Genomic DNA, 23,561 nt, shown 5'->3' on the forward strand with positions numbered 1-23,561 from the left:
CTCTTTGGATTTAAGGGCATCTCCATTTCCCCCAGGCTTCTTTATGCAAGAGAATTTTTTTTTTTTTGGCAGCTTGGCATTCATCTAGAAAAGCAACTAAGGCAGGTTACGGCACAGCAAGGTAAAAGCTGCCAGCCAGCACACTCGTGTTCTCATTCCAAATATGGCTACATGATTCTTCAAAAATTTTCCATAATGAAATGTATGCAGGCCTAAATACATGAAGAGCTGCTGACATCCCAACTGCTTTGTTGAATACCAAACCATGTATCCTGCTGATTTCCTATCAAAATTACTTTTAAGGTTATGGTGGGCTTTTGTTTGTTTTGTTTTTGAGACAAGGTCTCCCTAGACAGCCCTGAATGTCTTGGATCTCACTCTGTAGACCAGGCTGGCATCAAACTCCAGAGATCTACCTGCTTCTGCTTTCCAAGTGCTGGGATTAAAGGTGTGCGCCACCATGCCTGGCCCATGTGGTGTTCTTAAGATGTAAAAATAAGTATAGTTTTTGTTAATTAGCCAATTTTTCCTCTGGAAAAAAATAAAAATAAATAAACTTCCTTTTTTCTTTTCTTTTCTTTTCTTTTTTTTTTTTTTTTTTTTTTTTTTTGAGACAGGGTTTCTCTGTGTAGCTTTGCACCTTTTCCTGGAACTCACTTGGTAGTCCAGGCTGGCCTCGAACTCACAGAGATCCACCTGGCTCTGCCTCTCGAATACTGGGATTAAAGGCGTGTGCCACCACCGCCCGGTTCAAACTTCCTTCTTTTAAATCATCTCTACAATAGTTTGTAATGAAAACAGAGAAACAAACAAATATCCTTCCTAAACAAAAAAAAAATTAAAAATCTACGTAATAATACTATAGGGTAACCTAAACAATGGCAGCCATTACTGGTAGGATTTCAGGAAATGGACACTCTTCCTCAGTACTGATAGTGTTGTGTTAAATAATAATACAAGAAGTCATAAAATAAACATGCATCCCTTCAGGCCAGGAACTCTGCACTGGAGGTGTGCTAATAAAAATATTCACTAAGGCCAGCAAGATGGCTCAGTGGGTAAGGGCGCCTGGTGTCAGCCTGAAAACCTGAGATCAATTCCAGGGCCTACATGGTAGAAGAGGGAATAACGACCCTAAGTTGTCCTCTGACCTCCCTCCACATGTACACTGTGGTGTGCATCTGTGCGTGCACACATACACACACACACAAATAAATGTAATAAAAACATTCATTTAAAGTTCTACTTTTCTTTAAAGATTCTTACTGATACCAACGAAGCTCAGATTTGAAAGAATCTAAACGTCTGACAATGATTAACTAGAAGGTAACAAAATGAAAGTCATTAAAATGGTGCCAAAGAGTGTTTAATGACATGAGAAAAGTTATGAAATGACATTCCTTGAAAGAAGCAAATTACAATAGTTAGTTATATATAGTTCAGTTCCAAGGAAAACTGTCAACAGTAGGTACCTCAAGAGTGTGTGATGTGAGTGCGTTCTTTTCTGTTTCTTCTCTAACCGTGTTTTCTAAACTGACTGCAGAGAAGAGGTCGAAGACTATTGAGTAAGAATGAATGAAATTACAGTCAGACTCTGCGTTCTCTGAGTCATCACCTGCAATTCATTCACAGGACACAGCGGATGAATGGAGGATCTCTCACTGGTCCTTCTTATCTGCCAGAGCTGAGCTCACCTTCCATTTCTAATCAACCACCTCCTCCTGAGGGCCTGCTGACACCCAACACCGCGTTGGCATTGGGGATACAGGGGTGAAGATGCACAGACACAGCCCTTACCTTCTTAGGGCTTCACGCATTTAGGAAGACAGATATTAAGGCAATTAAAGGGCAATGAATGCCATAACAGGAAAAGAACTAGGGAACGTGATCTATTTAGGGAGCCAGGGACGGCTTCCCTGAGGAAGAAACTTTGATGTCCCTGATTTAATGAGAATATAAAGATAGCACTCCTAACTCGGGAATTCTAAAAATACAAGATTCATGCAAGTCAGAATAACAAGTCTTTAAGGGAAGGACCTGAAAGCCTAGGCAGAATGTAAAGGTATTTTCTGGAGAACATGCATTAAAAGCCCTAAAATAATTTATGTGAGTTAATAAGCAATTCTGTATCTAAAAAATATTGCAAATAAACTATCACAGCCATACCAAAATTAGGTTGATAATCATGGCATTATTTATAATAGCAAAAAAAAAAAAAAAAGAAGAAGAAGCCAAAACCTAAATATGATTAATATATAACAACTTCGGTCATTGCTATAATTTTGTAGAAAGATAGCAATGAAAATACATTCACAATGTAATAATTAAAAAGCAGCAAGGCGCTGGAGAGATGATCTGTGGTTAGCGGCATGTATGCCTGAGTTAAGTTGCCAGCATCCATGTTGGATGACTCTTAACAGTTTGTGACTCCAGCTCTGGGGGGATCTAACATCCTCCTCTGGGCTCTGCAGGCACCTGCACTTACATGCACATTCTCCCACACAGAAACACACGTGGACACGTGTTTTAAAATACAAACAAATCTGGAAAAAGCCCTGAGACTGTGGGAGTGGCTCAGCTTGTTGCCAGGCCCCGAGCTCAGTCTCATGCTCCAGCACCTACATAAGAAGTGAACGGGGGGGGGGGGGGGGGGGGGCACATACTTGGAACCCCAGCACTAGGGAGGTGGAACCAAGAGGCTCTCCGAGCCTTGCTGGCCAGAAAGTCTCAGCTAATGGGTGAGCTTCAGGCCAACGAGAAACCCCGTCGCTAAGGAGGATGATGGCATCCTGAGGATGACACCTGAAGTCGTCTTCTAGCCTTCATGAAGAAAGCAAGATGGGGTAATCATGTATTGCATGATCTCATATACACACAATGCAACTTTTTCTTCTTTGTTCTTCTCCTCTGCATTTTCTATATCATATATGGAATACATACCAATAAAGATTCAAAATGAAGTACTTCTAAATGCCTGCAAGTTGCCAACATGAAACATGAACTCACTGTCCTCACTGGTTTCTTCAGTAAAGAACTACAAAGGAAAAGCTGGGCATGGCTGAGTGTGTCTGTAATTCCAGTGCTGGACCTGGAGACAGACGGATATGGCTGGCCAGTCAGACAGGTTCTGACTAAGCTTCAGGTTCAGTGAGAGATTCTGCCTCAAAAATCAATGTAGAAAGCAAAGGAAGACTCCAGATGTCCTTTGACCTCTACATGCACACACACAGATTTATATGTCCACACCACCAACACATATACACACCAATATTAAAGGTCCCACAAAAGCAGATATTTACCAACACTAGTTTCCATACAGTTAAAACTCATTCTGAATTAACCAAAATCAAACAATCTGAATACAGTGTTATTCAAGTCCAAATGGATATTTCTTTACCCTTCTTATTTCTGCTGTAGAAAATCCAGATGTTTTGAGCTGCTCACATTCTTTATGCAGAGTTTTAAAGGCTTCCATCAGCTCTTCATACTGAAAGAAGAGGTCAGCAGGTTACCAGTTATGACTACATCTAGTGTCCTCGTCATCAAGCTGCCCACTAACTTGCAGCAATCACTTCAATCCTTACAAGAACAACATTAAAAACATGTTTTTAAAAAGCAGTCACGGGGTTGGGGATTTAGCTCAGTGGTAGAGCACTTGCCTAGCAAGTTCAAGGCCCTGGGTTCGATCCTCAGCTCCAAGAAAAAAAAAGCAGTCACACCAGGAGGTGGTGACACATGCCTTTAATCCCAGCACTTGAGAGGCAGAGGCAGGTGGATCTCTGTGAGTTCAAGACCAGCCTGGTCTACAGAGCGAGTTCCAGGACAGGTACCAAAGCTACACTGAGAAACCCCGTCTCGAAAAACCAAAAATTAGGGGCTGGAGAGATGGCTCAGCAGTTAAGAGCACTGGCTGTTCTTCCAGAGGTCCTGAGTTCAATTCCCAGCAACCACATGGTGGTTCACAACCATCCGTAATGAGATCCAGTGCCCTCTTCTGGCCTGCAAGCATAAATGTAGGTAGAACACTGTATACACAATAAATAAATAAGTAAATCATAAAAAAAAAAAAAGAAAAGAAAAACCAAAAATTAATTAATTTAAAAAAACAGTCACAATAGCACATGAATGTAATTCTAGGCCTTGGAGAGCTGAGGCAGAATGATCAAGGGTGTGAGGTCAGCATGGGCTACCTCTCAAGGCCTTGTCTCAAAAACAAAACGTAATCCTGCGCATTCTTACAATCCATGCGGGATATAAACCAAGATCTGCATGGTCTGCTCACTGAACACTGCTCTGGCTACTTTCTTTCTCACAATCTCAACTGGAGCTACGTTGGCGCTGGGACAGCCCTGGCCCCCGCCTGCAGGTTACCTGTCCTGTCCCCTCTGGGGACCTTCATGATGCCCTCCCTGCTAACCTGGCTAACAGATGCATTCCAACAGTCTCAGCATAGTTACCACTGTTCTCAGCCAGGCCTGCTCCGGCCCCTCGTCTATCGGAGTAGAGATCATGTTATACCAGAGTACCTTCTTGTCTGCCTCCCTCCAGGAAGCAGCCATAGCCAGGAGAGCCAGAACTGCATCTGCTATGAGCACCTTCATAACCCCAGGGCTTACTACAGGCCGTAAGCCTCACAGGTGTGCAGTAAAGAGTGGTCAGATGAATGAAAAGACCATAGCCGTTATCCTGATTTTTAAATGAATGGCAGTCTAAGGTCTGAAAATACAGCTCAGTGGTAGAACATGTGCATAACGTGCCTAAGACCCTGGGTTCAGGGGCTGGAGAGATGGCTCAATGGTTTAAGAGCACTGACTGCTCTTCCAGAGGACCCGGGTTCGATTCCCAGCACCCACATGGCGGCTCCCAACTGTCTGTAACTCCAAGATCTGACACTCTCAGACATACATGCAAGGAAAACACTGATGCACATAAAATAAAGATAAATAATTTTTTTTAAATGATCCTAGGTTCAATTTCTAGCACCACACACACACCACAGTATGTTTTAAATGACAATATCAGAAAATTGATATTTTTGACTGATCATATGCTATAAATCTACAAATTATTCATTCTAAAACTTTTCATTCAGAAAGACAACATTCCCTCTTTCTTTCTCTCTCTCTCTCTCTCTCTCTCTCTCTCTCTCTCTCTCTCTCTCTCTCTCTGTGTGTGTGTGTGTATGTGTGTGTGTTTCGAGACACGGTTTCTCTGTTTAACAGCCCTAGCTGTCCTCGAACTTGCTTTGTAGACCAGGCTGGCCTTGAACTCCCAGAGATCCACCTGCCTTTGCTTCTAAGTGCTGGGATTAAAGGTGTGCACCACTCCTACCTGACAACAACATACAATTTTTACTAGTGTTTTTGCTAAATGTGTCTCTTTTTAAAAACACATACCTCTCAGACATGCTTCAAGAGCATCTTTATTACCTTTTATCCTCTTAATTAGCTGAGCATATTAAGAGGTACTATTAATAAACTCCCTCTAGAGGAATTATTTACACTATCAAATAAATATCCAAAATGCAATCTTTTAAAGTCCCTGGTTGTGATCTACGTACTACATATGAACCCACTTATGAAGAGGGTGGGGAGGAGTAGAATACTCCACACTTACACATCCATTTTCTGTATCATATACATGCCTACTATGACACCTGACCTATGTACTTATATAGCTGTGGCTTATAATCAATATTATATATAAGATCAATATTAACTTTACTTTTAATGACAGCTATAACAATACACAAATGAAAAATAAAAGCATTCAGTTGTTTTGATACAGTCCAAATACTGAGCAACCAACATACAGAAAGCCTCTACACCAAATCTTGGAAGAAAACAAAGATGGATAGTATAAACTCGACACCTGTCTCCATGGACCTCACAGTCTACCAGAAAATGACAAACTTCATAACAAACTGACCCAAATCAGCCTAACTACTATGAAATAAAAGTATAAAAAAACTAAAATTCTTTGAAATTCAGCCTGGTTTCTCTATTTCTTTTTCTTTTTGTTTGTTTGTTTGGTTTGGTTTTTCAAGACAGGGTTTCTCTCTGTAGCTTTGCAGCCTTTCCTGGAACTCACTCTATAGATAAGGCTGGCCTCGAACTCACAGAGATCCCCTGCCTCTGCTTCCCGAGTGCTGGGATTAAAGGCGTGCGCCACCACCGCCTGAGCCTGGTACTTTGAGACAAGAGGACCCAGGAACCAGAGCACAGGAGCCAATGCTGGTGAGGGAAATGCACTGCAAACTCCCACTACTCTCTCCGCCCTGGAAAACCTGGCAAGCCTGGATCAGCTGCAGGGGCTCACATGTTCCAACCCGCCAGAGGCAGATCCAACGTCTATCATTTGTCCTGGTGTACCAACCATGACAGCCAGCTTCTCTCTCATCTGGATGACAAACTGCATAACTGCCTTGATGATCAGCACAGTGCTCTGCATCTCAAGCCCAGGAGTCCATCTACCCAGGATTACTAAGTACAGGAAGTATTTGCACATCTCCATTTCCTATCCATAAGGTCCTATCACCCTATAGTATTTGAGTGTGAAAGTCACTGACCTGGGCTGGAGAGATGGCTCAGAGGTTAAGAGCACTGGCTGCTCTTCCAGAGGTCCTGAGTTCAATTCCCAGCAACCATATGGTGGCTTACAACCATCTATAATGAGATCTGGTGCCCTCTTCTGGCCTGCAGGCATATATATAATATATATATATATGTATATATATTATATATACACACACACATAATATACATAATAATAATATATGTATATATGCATATATACATAATAATAAATAAATCTTTAAAAAACAATTAAAAAAAAAACAAGGAAGTCACTGACCATCAGCTGACACTATTTTCCTTTCAGTGTCACTTGGAACCCTAAAGTCACAGGTAGAGAAAGATTAACGCTGCAGATGAGCAGCTTTGTTCACTACGAGGTACCTGTTTATTGGTGTCGGCCACAGTCTCATCCTGTAGGAACTCACTCGGCACGTCCAGTTTTATTAGAAACCGAGCTAAGTATGCCCTCTTCTTCAGCTCACTGCTCCTCTGAAGGAGCCAGTGCAGCACTGGGTAAATGACAGGCTTACTCCCGATCACCAGGCCCTGGCGGAAAGTACTCCTGCAAAGGACACACAGCGCAGGCGCAGTCAGCAGAGCGGGGAAGACAGCCTGTGTTCAAAGCGGGATGTACAGGGTCCTTATTGCTCTACACAACTACTTTTAAAATACAGATCCAAGGCTATAGTCAGCCTTACATTAGTTAGAAAATTGGATCCTCCATGTATTACTAAACTGTAGATGTAACCAACCGTCTTATTAAATAAGAAACACAGAACTAATGTAAAAGAGAAAGCCGAGAGGTCAGAGCTCAGAGCTAAAATCTCACCCTTCCTCCTGCGGTCGTCCTAACTTCCCAAAAGAGAGCTATTTCCCTGTGTGTAAGTCGTTTCATAGTCATTCTGCCTTCTCATTGGTTGTAAACCCAAACACGTGACTGCCTCGTCACTGTCTGAATGTACAGCCCCCTAGGTCTTAAAGGCATATGTCTCCAATGCTGGCTGTATCCCTGAACACACAGAGATCTATGGGATTAAAGGTGTATGCCACCACCACACTCTGTCTATGGCTCTAATAGCTCTGACCCCCGGGCAACTTTATTTATTAACATACAATCAAAATCACATTTCAGTACAATTAGAATACCACCACACTAAACTATCCAAGAAGTTATCTTGAAACCATTCATTGGCAGAGTAAACCTTAATTCTTCATTGGCTGGGCAGCTTTTAAGTTGTTTTGGTTTCTTAAGATTTGTTTTTATTTATATGTATGTGTATATTTGCATGTGTGTGTGCGTGTGTGCGTGTGCGCGCGCCTGGAGCTGGAGTTGTAGGTGGTTGTGAGCCACCAAACTCAGGTCCTCTGGAGGAGCAGCAAACGCTGTTATTAACCACGGAGCCGTTTCTCCAGCCCCAGAGTTGTTTTTATGTAGAATGGCATAAATCATAAAATGGTATTTGTCTGACTATTTTGGCCAGAGGAGAAGAACTGACCCACTTAAGACGTCTACGTGACAGAACAGCATTAGAAGGATTAAAACTCTTCAAATTCTGTTATGTCCTAAGGCAATCAAATGAGGACAGACCAGGTTGCCTAAAAAGACTAACTGTAGCATCCGGAGGCTGGAGCTTTAAACCATGGCTTTAAGAAAGCATGATACATGAGCAGATTCTTACATGTCTGTGGCATTTCCGGGAGGTTTGTATTTAAGGATACCAAGAAGGTTCAACATCCGTTTGGCTGTCTGCTCTGGCATCTCCTCTCTGATATCAACATCTTGCTAATAAACAAAGAAATTGAAAAATACGTCATTGTTGTATATTTAACAAAGGAAAACATTTAAATTCACTGACAAGCTTGTTCTGCTGGAGCAGAACAGGCACAATGGTCTCTTCATAGAACAGATTAAGTCCAGGGCCCAGATTCCAAGTGAGGGAGCACACGAGTCAGATCAGGATTCACCTTCAGAATGTCAAGCGTCAAAACAAGTCTCCAATGGGAACGCGTATAAAAGACATGAACTAACTTGCAATACAATCGAACCTTTTGTCAAATGCATCTTTATTCCAGGACCCAAGCTTTTTGTGTCTAGAAGTAGAGAAATAATGTCTAAATAAGGCTTGAGTAGAAACTTGAGGGGCCAGCGAAATGGCTCACTGGGTAAATGGGTCTGCCACCAAGCCTGGCGACCCAGTTTGACCCCAGGGATCCACATGGTAGAAGCAGAGAACTGATACCTGAAAGCTGTCCTCTTTCATGGTTTTGAAAAACACGGACATGCCCACACACATGCACACAAAATAAATAAAAGGTAAAAAGAAATTTCTTTTTTTTAGTAGATAACTGAAATGTGAGTTACTAGAGAGGCCTAAAAGATCATTAACTACCCCTTTACAACACAGTAAAGAAGGCCCAGGAAGGGCTTTGCAGACCTACGATAGTTATTTAGAGGCAAAGGTGGACTGTCCTAACACATTTTTCATTACAAAGGAGAAAATTTAGCCGCACCTTCAATCCCAACACTTAGGAGGCAGAGGCAGGTGGATTGCTGTGAGTTTGAGGCCAGCCTCGTCTACAGAGTGAGTTCCAGGACAGCCAGGGTCACACACAGAAACTTGTGTCAAAGGAAATAAAAAAAAGAAAGAAAGAGAAAACTTACCTTGGGGTCGATCTCAGCCAGAACGTCATTGAGAACTTGTAATAGTTGCATTGGTCCCAGAGAATCAAATGTGATTAAATTATAGTTCTTCTTAAAAGGCTCCTTATTAAGGCTGTCCACGATGAATTTGATTTGGTCACTCATGATTAAGTCTTATAGCTTAAAACTAAAGAGGAAAAAAAAAAAAAAGAGGATTCCTCAATCTTGATAGCTAAAAAAAGTGTTGAGAGAAAATCAGAATTAAGATCGTAGGAAGTAGCCAGGCAGTGGTGGCGCACGCCTTTAATCCCAGCACTCAGGAGGCAGAGGCAGGCGGATCTCTGTAAGTTCAAGGCCAGTCTGGTCTACAGAGTGAGTTCCAGGAAAGGCACCAAAACTACACAGAGAAACCCTATCTCGAAAAACCAAAAAAAAAAAAAAAAAAAAAAAAAAGATCATAGGAAGTAGGCAGAGAGGTGGTATATGTCTGCACGGCATACAGAATGCCGTGAAAAGACCAGTTTTGTCGGAAGAAATCAGAGTATGAAACTTTATTATGCAATCTGTTTATGCTGTTAATATTCACTATGGACTGCTTTTGTACATCCATCCACTCTGGCAGCAATCACCTGAACCCGGCAAATGAATAACGTCCTACAGTGAAGCCTCTTCAATAGAACCACAAAGTTTTCACGAATCTGGCTTAAAGGCAGAGCTACAGACAAGCTATTTTTTTTTTTAAATTGGTAACTCACATTGAAAACATCAGATTTTTATGGTAAAATCCAGATCTTGTTCCTTTTGAAAATCAGATCTGGCAGCCCGGTGCCCATACCTGTGCTTAGCCTCAAACACAGAACGCAAGTAGGGCCCACACACTTCAGCCCAGGCACATCCTTTAGGGCTGTTTAGGTCTCTGCCAAACACTCTCCACCCATTTCTATTACTGGATTAGCCTGGGAGACCTCAATTCTGAGCAACTCAGGCCTTGGCTTCCTTTTCCCTTCAAAGAGGAAACCGTTCCGGCTTTCTGGCCTCCACCTCCCACCCCAAATCACTGGTAAGCTTCTTGCTTCTTATGAAATAAAGGCTAACCCTGACATCTTATGACCTTTGTGATCTACCTCAACCTTTCACTCTGAAACCAGCTGTCACTGCTCCCTGATTCACCTACTTTTCTCTGCCTCCTCTACCCTTGTTTGGAGGTGTAAATCTCACACCATCCAGGCCCGGGCTCAGGTGCAAGTTTTCTCAGGAAACCCTCAAGTTTTGCGGCAAAGGAACAGAGCCTGCCCTCCACCCCCACCATATCATCCACACCGCTTTCCTTAGTCTACTTTTTATCTTGTTCTAGCTTCTTAGGTGCACATTATTTCTTGCTTTGCAAAACTGTACATTCCGTGAGCAATCTATCCAACTCCATTTTGAATACACACTGAGCTGAAAACAGTGAGTTCTGCTAGGCTGAATGAACTTGTTCATAGGCCTCAAGCCAAAAATCAAAACAAATAAAAAACACAGAAGCCAAAGTCTAAAGGAAATAAGGATGTTATGAAAAGCCATAACCTTAAAAAACTGAGTGTCTGGGACTGGAAAGAGCGCTTAGCAGTTAAGGACACTGGTTGCTCTTGCAGAAGACTGGGGGTTCCCGGGAACCCACATTGTGATTCACAACCATCCCTAACTTCATTGTCCTCTTTTAAACATCACAGGCATCAGGCATGCATGTGGTGCACATACATGCATGCAGGCAAAACACTCACCTAAAATAAATAAATATTTTTAAATTTTTAATTAAAAATAGTATATCTGATTCAACCGCTGTAAAGGCTTTATGTTTTACCAAGGGAAATTGCTTTACTAAAATGAACTGCTGGGCTGGGGATGTAGCTTGGTTGGTAGAGGGCTTGCCTAAAATGTACGAAGCCCTGGGTTCGATTCCCAGCCCTGAATGAACTGGATGTGGCTGCACACAGAAGCAGGATGATCGGAAGTGCAAGGTGATCCTCGGCTACTTAGTGAGCTGAAAGCAGCCTGGGCCACTTGAGACCTTGTCAAAATCACCACAAAGCTGAACTGCCTCTCCCGTGTATGATGCCACACGACTGTAACCTCAGGACTGGAGAGAGAAAGAAGAAGCCAGAGTTTGAGGCCAGCCTGGGCTACATAAGACTCGATTAAACTAGAAAAGATGAGTGAGACAAAGGAAGAAAAGGTTATCTCAATGCTTTCTCAGTTAAAACTATGAAATAGATACTATTCACTCAAGACATACAGTGAGGGCATGGGCATTGTGCTCTAAAACAGAAAAAATGTTTTTGTTTTTGTTTTTTCCTTTGGAAACATCTCCATGTGTAGCCCTGGCTAGCCTGGGACTCACCATGTAGACCAGGCCTCTGCCTCCTGAGTGCTCGGATGAAAATCAAGGACCACCAAGCTTGGTATGAAATGCGTTTCTTAACTGAGTAGGTGAAGCTTACATTTAGAAAACATAAAAACAAAACAAAACTAAAGATACTATTTCATAATAATAAAATTATGAGTAAATAAATAAAATAGTAAAAAGAAAAAACAAACAAACACAAAAACAAACAAAGTGAAATAACCAGAATAGCTTCTAAACTTAAGGTTTCTTTTAAGCTTATACCAAAAGAATATCCTAGCCAGGGATAGTAGTGTGAGACTTTAATCTCAGTACTAGGAGGCAGAAGCAGGCAGATCTCTGAGTTCGAGGCCAGCCTGGTCTACAGAGTGAGATCCAGGAAAGGCGCAAAGCTACACAGAAAAACCCTGTCTCGAAAAACAAAAAAACCCACAAAATTAAACCAAATATCTGGATACACGAGTAATACACTGCTAGGAAGAGAATAAAAGTGGGATTCTAGGGAGTATTTCTAGGAGTATTTACAGGCAGGTAATGGTTGCTAGGAGAGGGAAAGGCGTTTTCTTCAGTGGTGTGCCACTGATAAGTAAGTAATCCACGCTCCTGAAAGAAACCATAAGTAAACTCATTGGGCCACCAAAAAGGAAGGGAGAGGGGCATTAAAGTCGAAGGGAGACGAGCTGGGAAATGGAAAGGGATTCAGTGGGAGTGGAAAGGTGGTCCTAAGAGAGAAATCGAAGTGGAATGATCAAAATACACTATAGGTATGAAGACAGCAGAATGGCACCCATTAGGCATAACTAATATGTGCCAATTTAAAAGAGGGGAAAAAAAACTTTTTTAAAGAAAGGAATCCGTTGGGGTTCCCGCACCCCGGGCCGCCCACCAGCTTTCAGAGGACAAAGATGTTCTCGAACAGGTAGGCGGTCGGTGCCCGGCGGGCGCTGCGCGCTAAAATTAGCAAAAGCAATTTAGTCTCCCTCTTCCAGCGCAACTGCTGGCCGCGCTAATTCACCAGCTAACTCACCCACAGCAGCACCCAGGGGGCCGGGGCAAGAATTAAAACCAGGGCGCGCGTTTATCTGGCACAAGTCGGGGCTGCGCGCGCAGGCCCGCTGGCTCCTGCGGCGGCCGGGGTCGAGGAGGGGGGATGGACCAGGGACCCCGCTCCCGCCAGGCCCCGCGCGGCCGACCACCCCCGACCCGAGCAGGCCCTGGCGCGGCCGGGAGCGGGCGCAGTTCGAGGGAACTCGGGGTTCGCCGAGTTCCCCACCGCGAGTTGGCGGGGTTACCTCAAATCCTCCTCGCGAAACCACTTCCCCACCCCCGCCCCACGGGAGGCACCCGGGCGCACGCGGGTTCCTAGAGACGGCTCCTTGGCAACGGTTGCCATGCGCTGATGTCACTTCCTCGGGCTCAGGGCGCGCACCGGGGGTGGGGCCTCGGGCTGGGAAGCTGGACCCCGCGCCTGGGGTTCCGAGCCACTGCTGAAAGCCTGGGGCGATTAATAACCTTTGGAAACCGTTTACGGTTCTCCCTTGACAAAGTACTCGGCCTGTGCTGTTTGCATATGCTGTTTCATTCATTTATTTATTTACTAAACTTGATTCGACTACTTCTTTGAAGCAGGGCTAGATGGGTTTTGGGGTCAGGAAGCATTGGGCGTGGTTTTCAAGTTTAGGTTTTCGACGTATCTCCAGAGTAAAACGTTCATGGGAACAATTAGAGTATAGATTAAGAGACACGACATGCATGGAGGGAGAGAGAGAGACAGACAAATGGAGTCCTACTCTGAAAACTGGGTTAGTTGCTCAGACATTCTTGAAGAAACGGTGACTTTAACATCAGACTTAACCACAACCTAAAACTAACAAATGACAAATTAGACTTTTCTTACATGCCCCATGCTGCTGGCTGCTGCAATTAGAAAATGCAATAGAGAGCAAGATCCAGCGGGGTTCTGTCCCCCGGGGAGGTGGGGCGGGGGAGGGTAAGACAGAGAACACAATTAAACAGGCCGGGACTGAGAGAGATGTAACAAAATGTTCCAGTGATGATGAAGCCCCGCGTTTACTGGGGGACGGGGAGGGCTGAAGGAGTCATACTGTCAAGCCTCCATCCCAAAGAGCCACGTTTAAGGACCAGTGAAAAGAATCTGGTGGGATGGGCTCAGCTGGTAAAGGTGCTTGGTGCACACACCTAATGTCAGGTTCCACAGAGACGGAGACAGACCGCCGGTTGACGGGCCAACGGGAGAATTGATTTCTGCCTGTGACTCCTTAAGATTAAAACCTTGACAGGACTCATTGAGGAGTCGAAGGAGACATTCCCGGTAACAGTTTCACAACAGAGAGGCATTGTTGATTCTGTCTGGAGCAAGCTACAAGCACGCCCCCACTCACCCACACCCCCCCACAACCTGCCTCCAGGTCAAGTCTTGCAGGTAACCTCTCGATGATACCTTTTAACTGAACTGTATTTGAGATTTTTAATAGATTCTAACCCTATGTGACAGTAGTTTTGAAAGCTTGTCACTTCTAATTCACCCCCTCTCTTCCTCTGCCTCCGCTCCTCCCACTCCTCCTCCTCCTCTTCTTCCTCTATCTCTTCCTGCTAACCTTCCCCCACACCAGGAAAGCACTCTACCACTGAGTTACCTCTTCAATCTTCCCTTTTATCTTTATTATATCATTTACTTATTGTGCGTAGGAGAGCCCAGCCCACTGCGGGCCAGGAGGAGCAAGCCGGTCAGAAGTGTTGCTTTGTGGTTCCTGCTTCAACTTCCTGCCTTGAACTCCTGCCTTTACTACCGGAGGATGGGTTGTGATCTCTCCAAAACCTCGACTCTCCAGTTTTTTTTTGGGTCATGGCCATTGTATCACAGCCACAGAAAAGCAAACTAGAACCGCTGATTAGATGCTGGGTACTGTCAAGTTCAAGGACCTCACCACCTTCAGGTGTGACTTCATTGAAGAGCTCACGGTCATCCTGACTTCCTCCCTCCTTCTCTCCCTGTCTCCTCTCCACTTTGCTCAGAACGGGCTGTTAGCGGTGAGAGGCTTACATCCTGCCAACCTGGTGTTCAGGAAACTCCCAGAGCAGACTCTCATTGGCACAGACTATGACTGACGCCCATCTCCATTTTTAGTTTATGTGTACAGGTGTTTTGGCCTGCGTGTGTGCACACCACATGCATGCAGCGCCCACGGAGACCAGAGGGACATCAGACTCTTGGAGTTACAGGTGGTTATAATGTGTGTGATGGGCATCAAACTTGGATTCTCTGGAAGAGCAGCAAGTGTTCTTAACTGCTGAGCCATTTCTACAGCCCCCAGACAATTTCCTTTTTAAATATTTAAAAAATTCTTTCGGTGGTCATACGTGATTTTGAGACAGTCTTGCTAAGTCACCCGTGCTGGCCTTAAATTTTGCAATCCTCCTGTCTCAGCATCCTGAATAGCTGGGATTAAAAGTGTGCACCACCATGCCATACTCCATTCTGTTTGCTTGTTTTTTTGAAACAGGGTCTTTAATATGTAGCCCAGACTGGTCTGGAACTCATTGTGTGGCCCGGGCTGGCCTCAAACTCTGCCTTGCCTCCACTTTCCATCAGCATGTGCACCACACCCGGTTCAAACCATTCTTGAATCTCCTGGTTCTTTTCTTATAGCAACAGTAATGGAGTGGGTGAGGGTGGTTCTCCAGAAGGAAGGGCTGGGCCTGTTAGCTGTGGGAGAGATGCTGTGCCAAGAGCCACACAGGGCAGTTGTGATGGGAGAGGCTGTTTCATCTTGAAAGCTGTGAATGTGGTTCTATCAGTCAAGCGTTTGTCTCGCACGCACAAAGCCCTGGGTTTGATCCCCGGTACCACGTAAACCAGCATGGTAGTACATGCCCATTATCTCAGCACTGGGGAGGCAGAGACAAGAGTACCAGGAGTTCTAGGTCATCCTTAGCTACACGGTGAGTTTGAGGCCAGCCTGTGCTAGGTGGAACACTACCTCAAAAAAAGGAGGGGGTGGGTGGGAGGGGAGATGCCGCCTTGTTGCCAAGCCTGATGACCTGAGTTTGGTTCCTAGAATTCACAGAGTAGAAGGAGAAAACGGGCTCCTGAAACTTGTCCTCTGACCTTCACACATGGGCACATGGAATGCACATATATACATACGTACACACATACATACACACATAAATGAGAAATAATTCAAAACCAAAAAGAAATGCACAGGTATACCTTGTGTGGAGTGTCTGTATCAATGGGAACTCTGTTTCCTCCCAAGGAATTATCTGCCTCTAGGGCAGGCCTCTACTGTGGGCCAGGATAGGTCTTCACAGACATCTGAGGGATGCCACAAACACAACGTCTCCAGCCCCCTTTTTCAGCTCAGAACTTCCAAACAAAAACTTTCCTGTGCAGAATCCAAGGAATCCAAGCCAATTTTCTGTTTGGGGTATTAAATTTAGACCTATCATCCTGACCAGGAGATATTTCTGGAGCCTGAACGAGCATTCAGTGAACGCCAGTTTCCAAGATGCCATCCCATCTGGGGTAGTCTGCCCGCTGCCCACATTATCTTATCCTTTGAAAACAGGGGGAAAATGACCCGGACGCCGGAACATGCCTGCAAGTGGGTCATTTCATTACCCATCGATTGCCATTTAACGCCTTTGCCATTGGGTTACGTGGAGATGAAAGTCATTGAGTTTAAGTGGAAACCTGAATTGAGGTTTGGAGATACCCCAAGCGCTCTCTGCTCTGGCAGTTGGATCTTGTGGGCACATTTGGTAGCAGGATGTGCTTTCTTAAAAGGCAGAAAGATAAATATCCTGTGAAACATTCGGCTAAATGGATGAGATTCCAGAGGCCTAATTAAATGCATGCCTGGTACTACATTTTTCTCAGGCTTTCCTGGTAATGGATTTTGTGTTTGCAAATGGACTACAGTTTGCAAAGCCTGAAAATCACCAGTGAGATTAATGGGCTATATAAAGTATCCAAACTTCTATTACAATTTATGTAGACTCCTTGGTTATCCATTTGGATTGAAATACAGTCCTCACCGGACATTCCCCCAGGGGCTCAAACCACCAAGTCATCATTTGCTGAGAGTTTACTATTTATCAGCAGCTTTGAGAAATAGCTCAGATTGGGTCAGAACTGACTCCGATATTAATGTGTGGGGTGCGGTCCTATGTCCCCTCCTCTGCAAGCAATTCCAATTGTCGCGAGCAGGCGGCAATTCCCATAGCAAATCTGCACTTGCTGCATAAGCTGTTCAGTCTTTGCGGGGAGAAGAGGGGACCGCCTTCAAGTGGACCAGCAGACACAGAGGTGCTGTGAGGAATTCCAGGGCAGGGACCGAGCCCAGGAGGAGATGAAAGTACTCCAAAGAGGCCGCACCAGGAGCCCTGGGGCTTCCGGTCTGAATGACAGTTTCCTTGTGCAAGGAGGCAAGTCACATGAAGGCAGTCGCGCCTGAGAACGGAGCTGCAGGGTGAGGTGATGAGTGAGCAAGTGGTCATAAGGTACCCCAAAACCTCATCACTGCAGAAAGTTCCGGGGAGCTGCCCCCCCCCAAGCATGTGTACCAAGGGGAGGACACTCAATCATGAGATTGCATTTCCTTCCAGCCTAACAGAAGAGGGGCTCAGACTTCAGCAGATTACAAAATAAAATCCTTCTGGCAGACCTGAGTCCCGGCCTAAGGCCGATAATGACCTCTATCAGTGAGCGAGCCCATCAAGGTAGAGAGACTGCCCACGCTGAGCAACTGAGGAGAGTGTAACCCAGGGCTGTATATAAAGGTGTGAGCAGGATTTAAGTGGCCTAACAGGGGACCAGCAACAAGGGTGTCATAGGTTCCCTGAGCTGAAAGCAGGAAGTTCAAGAAAGGACCAGAATCCTACAAAGCCAGAGGGAGCTGCTAATCCAGGGATTGTCTATAGGCAGTCAGATCCTATGTACCCCGATCCTCTCATCTCCTGCCTGATCTCCCATCAGGCTGAGCCCGACAGGTAGCCAAAGGGGGAGAAGTTCCCACATCCATATAGCTCATCCTCCTTGGATTGTAGAGGGGGACCTGGACGGGCAGACTGAGTCTCTGCAGGTTGAATTCTGAAACCAAATGATGAGCAAAAAGGCATTTTGAGGCCAGGCATTCACCCTCATGGCGTTTTATGATGAAAGAAATGGAGGCCTGCTGAGTTAATGGAGGGCCCACAGTCACGTTGTTAATGGCTGGTGGAGCCAAACTTCAGACACCAGTCTACATGATCCCAAAGCCATATTCACCGTCCACTAAACTGCCTCACACCAGCATAGAAGAAAAGACCACAGTCAGGCTACCAAGGTAGGTGGCCAAAGGTCCCCACAAGGGTTGGCATTAACACAGTGTGGGGCTTTCTTTGCTTTTGGGGACACTCACTCTTTCCTTTATTCTAATTTTTATTGTTATTATTTTATGTGCATATGTGTGTGCATGCAGATATGCCACATCATCATGTGGAGGTCAGATACCAACACGGAGAAGTCAGTCCCTCCTTCCACCTTATTAGGCAGTCAGTGTCTCTCTTGTTTCTTCATACTCCAGGTTACTTGACCTGTGGATTTGGAGACAACTTTCCTGTCTGCACCTCCCATCCCAAAGTAGGAGTCCTGGGATTACAGACAAGAACCACCACATCCAACCCTTGGTGGGCTCTGGGGATTGAACTGAGGTTATCAGCCTTGTGTGGCGCGCACTTTTACCTGCCAAGCTTCCCCTCCTTTTCTGAGATGGAACCCCAGAATCCAGGCTGACCTTGAACTCATGATCTAGTCGAGCACTGGATTACAGGTGTGTGTTGCTACGACCAGCCCAAGCCGCCTAATCTCCTACCCACGTGGGGGGAATGGTTGAAAAATAATCCAAGCACATACCTCAGAGTCAAAGCAGAGGAAGATGGATCAAAAACCCTTGGCCAATGATGGAAAAGAAAAAGTGTATTTTTGTTTTGGATGCTTCTCGGCTGCTTTCTTTCTTTTTTTTTTTTTTCCATCTTCTTTTCCTGAGCTGAATGTTTGGTGTATTTATAGAATTCAGGGGGAGTATTTAAGGGTAGCCAGTGATAGAGCTGCATTGAGGCCATCAGAAAACTCAGAACCATGCAGGAAAAGGTAGATAGGGTTGGAGCGGGTGAGAAAAGGCTGAGAGCAGAAGGACACAGAGGGGCTTCACCCTTCACTTGGCCAAGATCTTCTTAGCTCCCAGGAACTGATGACGTCACGTCAAGGTCTTCGATAGGGTCACAGATGGGATGGCAGAACCCCAAAGATGGGTGAGCTGAGGAATGAACAAGGAACCGTGGTGTATGTGTACGGTAAAATGTGAGTCTGCCTTAAAAAAGAAACAAAGACTTTAGGGGCTGGAGGGATGCCTCAGTCGATAAAGAGCTTGCTGTACAGGCCTGAGGACCTGATTTAGATCCTCAGAATCTGTGCGGAAATGTCAGGCATGGTGAGGGTGAATCAGGAGGCAGAGTCAGGAGGATGCTTGGTTAGTCAGTGGTGGTAGTTGGAATGTATTTGGCCCCCATAGGCTCATAGCGAGTGGCATTATTAGGTGTGGCCTTGGTGGAAGAAGTGTGGTCTTGGAGGAGGCTGGGTGACACACGTCTTTAATCCAGACCTTGAGGCTGGAGGGCACTCCTTTAATCTGGGCCATACCTGTTGGAAGTGTGTCACTGTGGGGGCGGGCTTTGAGATCTTTTTCTCTACCAGCACTCAGTGTGTCAGTCGGCCAACTTCCTATTGACTCCGAGTCAAGATGTAGCAGTCTCAGCTCCAGCACCACATCTGCCTGCATGCTGACATGCTCCTGCCATGATGGACTGAACCTCTGAACTCTAAGCAAGCCACCACAATGAAATGTTTTCCTTTATAAGAGTTGCCATGGTCATGGTGTCTCTTCACAGCAACAGAAACTCTAAGACAAAAGTCTAGGCCAAAATGGTGAGCACCAGATCAATAACAGAACATATTAAGAAAAAAATAAATAAAAGGTAGAAAGTGATTGAGAAAGACACTGAACATTAGCATGGGCACACATATGAATCTGCACACATCTGTACACACACACACACCACACACACAGAAATGAAATACCGATGCATGTTGCACCATGGATGAACCTGCACACATTTGTGTATACAAACACACACACACACACACAGAAATGAAATACTGATGTATGCTGCACCATGGATGAACCTGCACACATCTGTGTGTATACACACACACACACACACACACACACACACACACACACACACACACACACGCACACGCACACGCACACGTACACACACGGAAATAATGTAGTACTGATACACGCTGCACCATGGATGACCCTGGAGAACTTTGTACTGAGGGGAAGAATCCATCCCACAGGACACATACTGTAAGGGCAAGCATTCTAATGACTGAGCCTCCTCCCAACCCTCTCTGCGGGGTTCTCTGTTACATTTTCCAGCACCTAAAATGACCTGGCACTTGCTCATATCTACCAGATGCCTGTGGGCATGAAATAGACGATGGTCAACCCAGCTATCGGTTCTTGGGTGCCGAAAACTGAGAAGTATTATTTCATCGAGTTGCTCTACACAGATTTGACCACCTACTGTGTGCCAGGCCTTAGTACAAATGCCACTGCCACAATAGGGAACAAGACAGACTCAAAATCCTGCCTGGTAGGTCCGTGCTTCTCTAGGACAACAGAATAGTATCAAACAGATGTTACTATTTTGATAGAGAAGGAAACTGACAGCAAGGTCACAAAGGATCACAGGCTATTGAGTCCACTCAGATACCTGGATTCACCCTGTGTCCTGGCAGGTGCTGAGTTTTGCCCAGAGTTGGGCCTCAGTTGGTGGTTGCGCTCTCAGTCCCTGCCTTTGCTTCTCAGAAAAACCAAACTTCTGGGAACCGGAGGCAGAGCAGCTGGAACAGGCGAATCCCATGACCTCAGTGTCCCTGCCTGCTCCCTCCCCTCCACCCCAGCTCCACTACGACGGCTCACACCTGGGGTGTGGTAGATTTGAGCGAGGGATCTCACTCGAGCACCACCCCCCCACCCCCACCCCTCAGCCCCGGCTTATCGGCATGTGACATCCCCAAGTGGCTGAGGCCTGCAGGGCAGGCGAAGAATGCAGCTTGAATAAAAATAAACCTGCTGCATTCCTTGGCAGCCCCCTGCCCCTTCCCGCTCTCAGCCGCTGTCCATCCTGGCAGCAGAGGATGCCAGGGCAGGCGGAGGGAGGGAGGGAGAGCAGGGTGGAGGAAGCGAGTGGTGTTGCTATCCAACCCTGAGAAAGAGAGGGAGAGAGGGAGAGGACGAGAGGGAGGGAGAGAGAGAGAGAGAGATCGCCTTATATGGGAACACAGGCAGACAATGTGTGGCAATGGCTTCGGGGGCAGCAGAGGTCAGATACCAGACAGATGGAAGAAATTAAACATGGGACAGAGCAGGTTCTGGGCCCAGAAAACAGCTCTTGTTCCTCAGTGAGGCTGCACAAAGCCTGGCCTGGTTTCCTTTTTTTTTTTTTTTTTTTTTTTTTTGCCTAAATGGAGTAAGACTTCCATCCAGATTTCTCCATGACTTTGGTCCCGGCTCCCTGCTCCAAGGTTGGCTGACAGAGGTCCCAGTCTTTTGAAGTCATTTCTTTGACGAACCATATCCCTTGTTGCAGAACTCAGGAAGAGCAGGCCTGTCTCTCAAGAGTCTCCAGTGACCTTCCCAAAGCACATAAATGAGTGGGCTGAAAAAGCCTGGCATCGGTCACTCAGCCATTCAGCAAATACCGAGATTCATTTATGCCTCGGGCACTGAACCAGGGCTGCAAAGGCTTGACAAATGTCTCCACAATTAATAATCATTTGCCTAACCGTGCATTTCATCACCGATGACACAGAACACGGTTGAGAGTCATCCGGCCTCTGCCATGGTGGTTGAAAGGAGGCGGAAATGACGTCCTAATGCTCCCTGGGTTCTGAAGTCAGCTCTTCGAGTAGTTCCCAGGAATATCTCCATTTAGCAAAGGGCATGTCAACCTTGCCATGGTAGACACTGGACTGTCGCAGAGGGCTGTGTCTTTACCGCTAGACATCCGGCAGTATCTCAGACCTCTGCTAGGAGCCAGCAGCAGCTACCGCCTTTTTGACCAGTCATGACAAAACGTGGATGGCAAACGTCCTGGGGATGGAAAAATGGCGAGGTTACTCCTGGCTGAGAATCCCTGATGGGGGCGGGGCGGGCTGGGGAAGAGGAGGGTGCAGAGTGAGTGGAGAGGCTGTGAGTAGAACCCACGCTCTGGCTTGCCCGGTCCTAACCCTGTGGTCCTAACCACTGCAGAGTGGAACCCTGTCTCCTTGGCAACATGGCCATGAGTTTGGATGTCTGAAACATCCCCTCCCGCTCCCCCCCTCCCCAGCTCACTTCACGAAGACCTCTGGCCATTTGGATCCTCTGAGAAGCAAACGCCAAGGAAGGAGCGAATTTGGAAGGGAGCTGAGAAGGGATGGAAGTCATTGTCTTTCCATTCCTTGTCACCGTGACCAAAATACCTTACAAGAAGAGAACTTAAGGGAGGTAGAGTTCATTTCGGTGGCAAGAACGTGAGGCAGCGGGTCATATTGCACCTTCAATCAGGAGGAGAGAGGCCAGAAAGTGGAGCCTGCCTGTCAAATCGCAAGGCCCGCCTCCAGTGACGCACTTCCTCAAGTCATGCTCCACCTCCTCGATGTTCCAGAACCTTCCCAAAACAGGTCCAGCTTAGGGATCAAGGATTCAAACATATGAAGCCAAGAAGGAAGGGGTAGTGGGGTGGGAACTCAGTCATCAGTTTGTCAAAGACATTTGGCCTCCTCGCTAGGGGAGCCCGCTTAAGGCACAGGAAAAAGGGATCAACTGTCTGTGAGCAGCAGAGCTGGCAGAGAGACGCCATGACGGTTGGCCCCCAAGAGAGAGGAAGGTTGGCCTTCACATGAACTTGGAGGCCACAGTGCTCTCAGAGACAGAATCCCGGGAGGAAACAGGAGCAACATGTCATAAAGCATTGCCCAGTGGTTACAGTCACTGTAAGGGGGAGGGATCAAAAGGAGACCCTAAGGAAGGAGGGGCGTGGGTAAGCAGAGTGCATGCAGGCAGCCCTGGATTTGGTTCCCAGAACCAAGATATCAGCAATGCAGTGGACGAAAAGGGCAGGGGTCATACCTCAGTTTAGGCAAAGGTATTTTCATTCCTTTGTTCTGAGTGATCTTCAAAGCCACCTCTATCTCCAGTACAACCCATGAGCAGCTGAGTTCCTCCCCTCAGGTACCTCTGGTTAGCAGCTGTGGATGCAGGCTCTCCGTGAGCCTTGCTTTCTCCAGCGCCACGATGGCGAAGCCCACTCTCACTCACTGGCCTCTGTGAAGACCTTTCGGCAAAGGCAGGTGGCAGATTCTAACTGGCTCTCAAATGTTTGTTTTTGTAGTACTTAGACTTGAACCTAGAAGCTCCCACATGCTAGGCAAGCCCTCTACCAACTGGTCTATGCCTCTCACTGTGCGTGGAGCTCAGTGATCTGGCTAGGCTGCTGGCCAGTAAGCTCCCGGGATCACTTGTCTCTGGCCCGGCTCACCTCAGCGCTAGCACTGAGGTTACAGGGAAGGCTGTCATGTGCGTCCTCGAGATAAGAACACAGATTCCCATCCATGCATCTCAGACACGTTACCGTCTGCCCCGCTTCCTCCTACCCTTTTTTGAGACAGGGTTTCATGTATCCCGCTTGCCATCAAAGTCCATATGCCGCTGAGGATAGCCTTGAACTTCTGATCCCCCTGCCTCTACTTCTCAAGCGATGAGCTTATAGGCATGCACCACCACATCTGGTTTATAGGCATTCACCACCACATCTGGTTTACGTGGTGCTAGGGATTGAACCC

At 46.1% G+C, this 23,561-nt stretch overlaps 1 protein-coding gene across 9 annotated transcripts in view; it reads right to left on the reverse strand.

Moving 5' to 3' along the window:
- Ift81 (intraflagellar transport 81) overlaps window positions 1-23,561 on the reverse strand; it is an 84,729-nt gene that overhangs the window by 56,881 nt on the left and 4,287 nt on the right. For 2 of the 9 annotated variants that reach the window (XM_076559999.1, XM_076559995.1), the window contains exons 1-5: window positions 12,125-12,197; window positions 9,238-9,403; window positions 8,255-8,358; window positions 6,957-7,137; window positions 3,398-3,487 (exon numbers count right to left, since the gene is read on the reverse strand). In XM_076559999.1, the coding sequence (XP_076416114.1) occupies window positions 3,398-3,487; window positions 6,957-7,137; window positions 8,255-8,358; window positions 9,238-9,381 (519 nt within the window). In that variant the 5' untranslated portion in view covers window positions 9,382-9,403; window positions 12,125-12,197. Of the gene's footprint in view, window positions 1-3,397; window positions 3,488-6,956; window positions 7,138-8,254; window positions 8,359-9,237; window positions 9,404-9,971; window positions 10,268-11,596; window positions 11,687-12,124; window positions 12,198-12,626; window positions 13,023-23,561 lie in introns of those variants that run through there. The other 7 variants (XM_076559997.1, XM_006970744.4, XM_015996625.3 and 4 more) reach the window with 7 other exon arrangements.

This window comes from Peromyscus maniculatus, chromosome 23, assembly GCF_049852395.1.
Source record: "Peromyscus maniculatus bairdii isolate BWxNUB_F1_BW_parent chromosome 23, HU_Pman_BW_mat_3.1, whole genome shotgun sequence".
In the NCBI taxonomy this organism is placed as follows: Eukaryota; Metazoa; Chordata; class Mammalia; order Rodentia; family Cricetidae; genus Peromyscus; species Peromyscus maniculatus.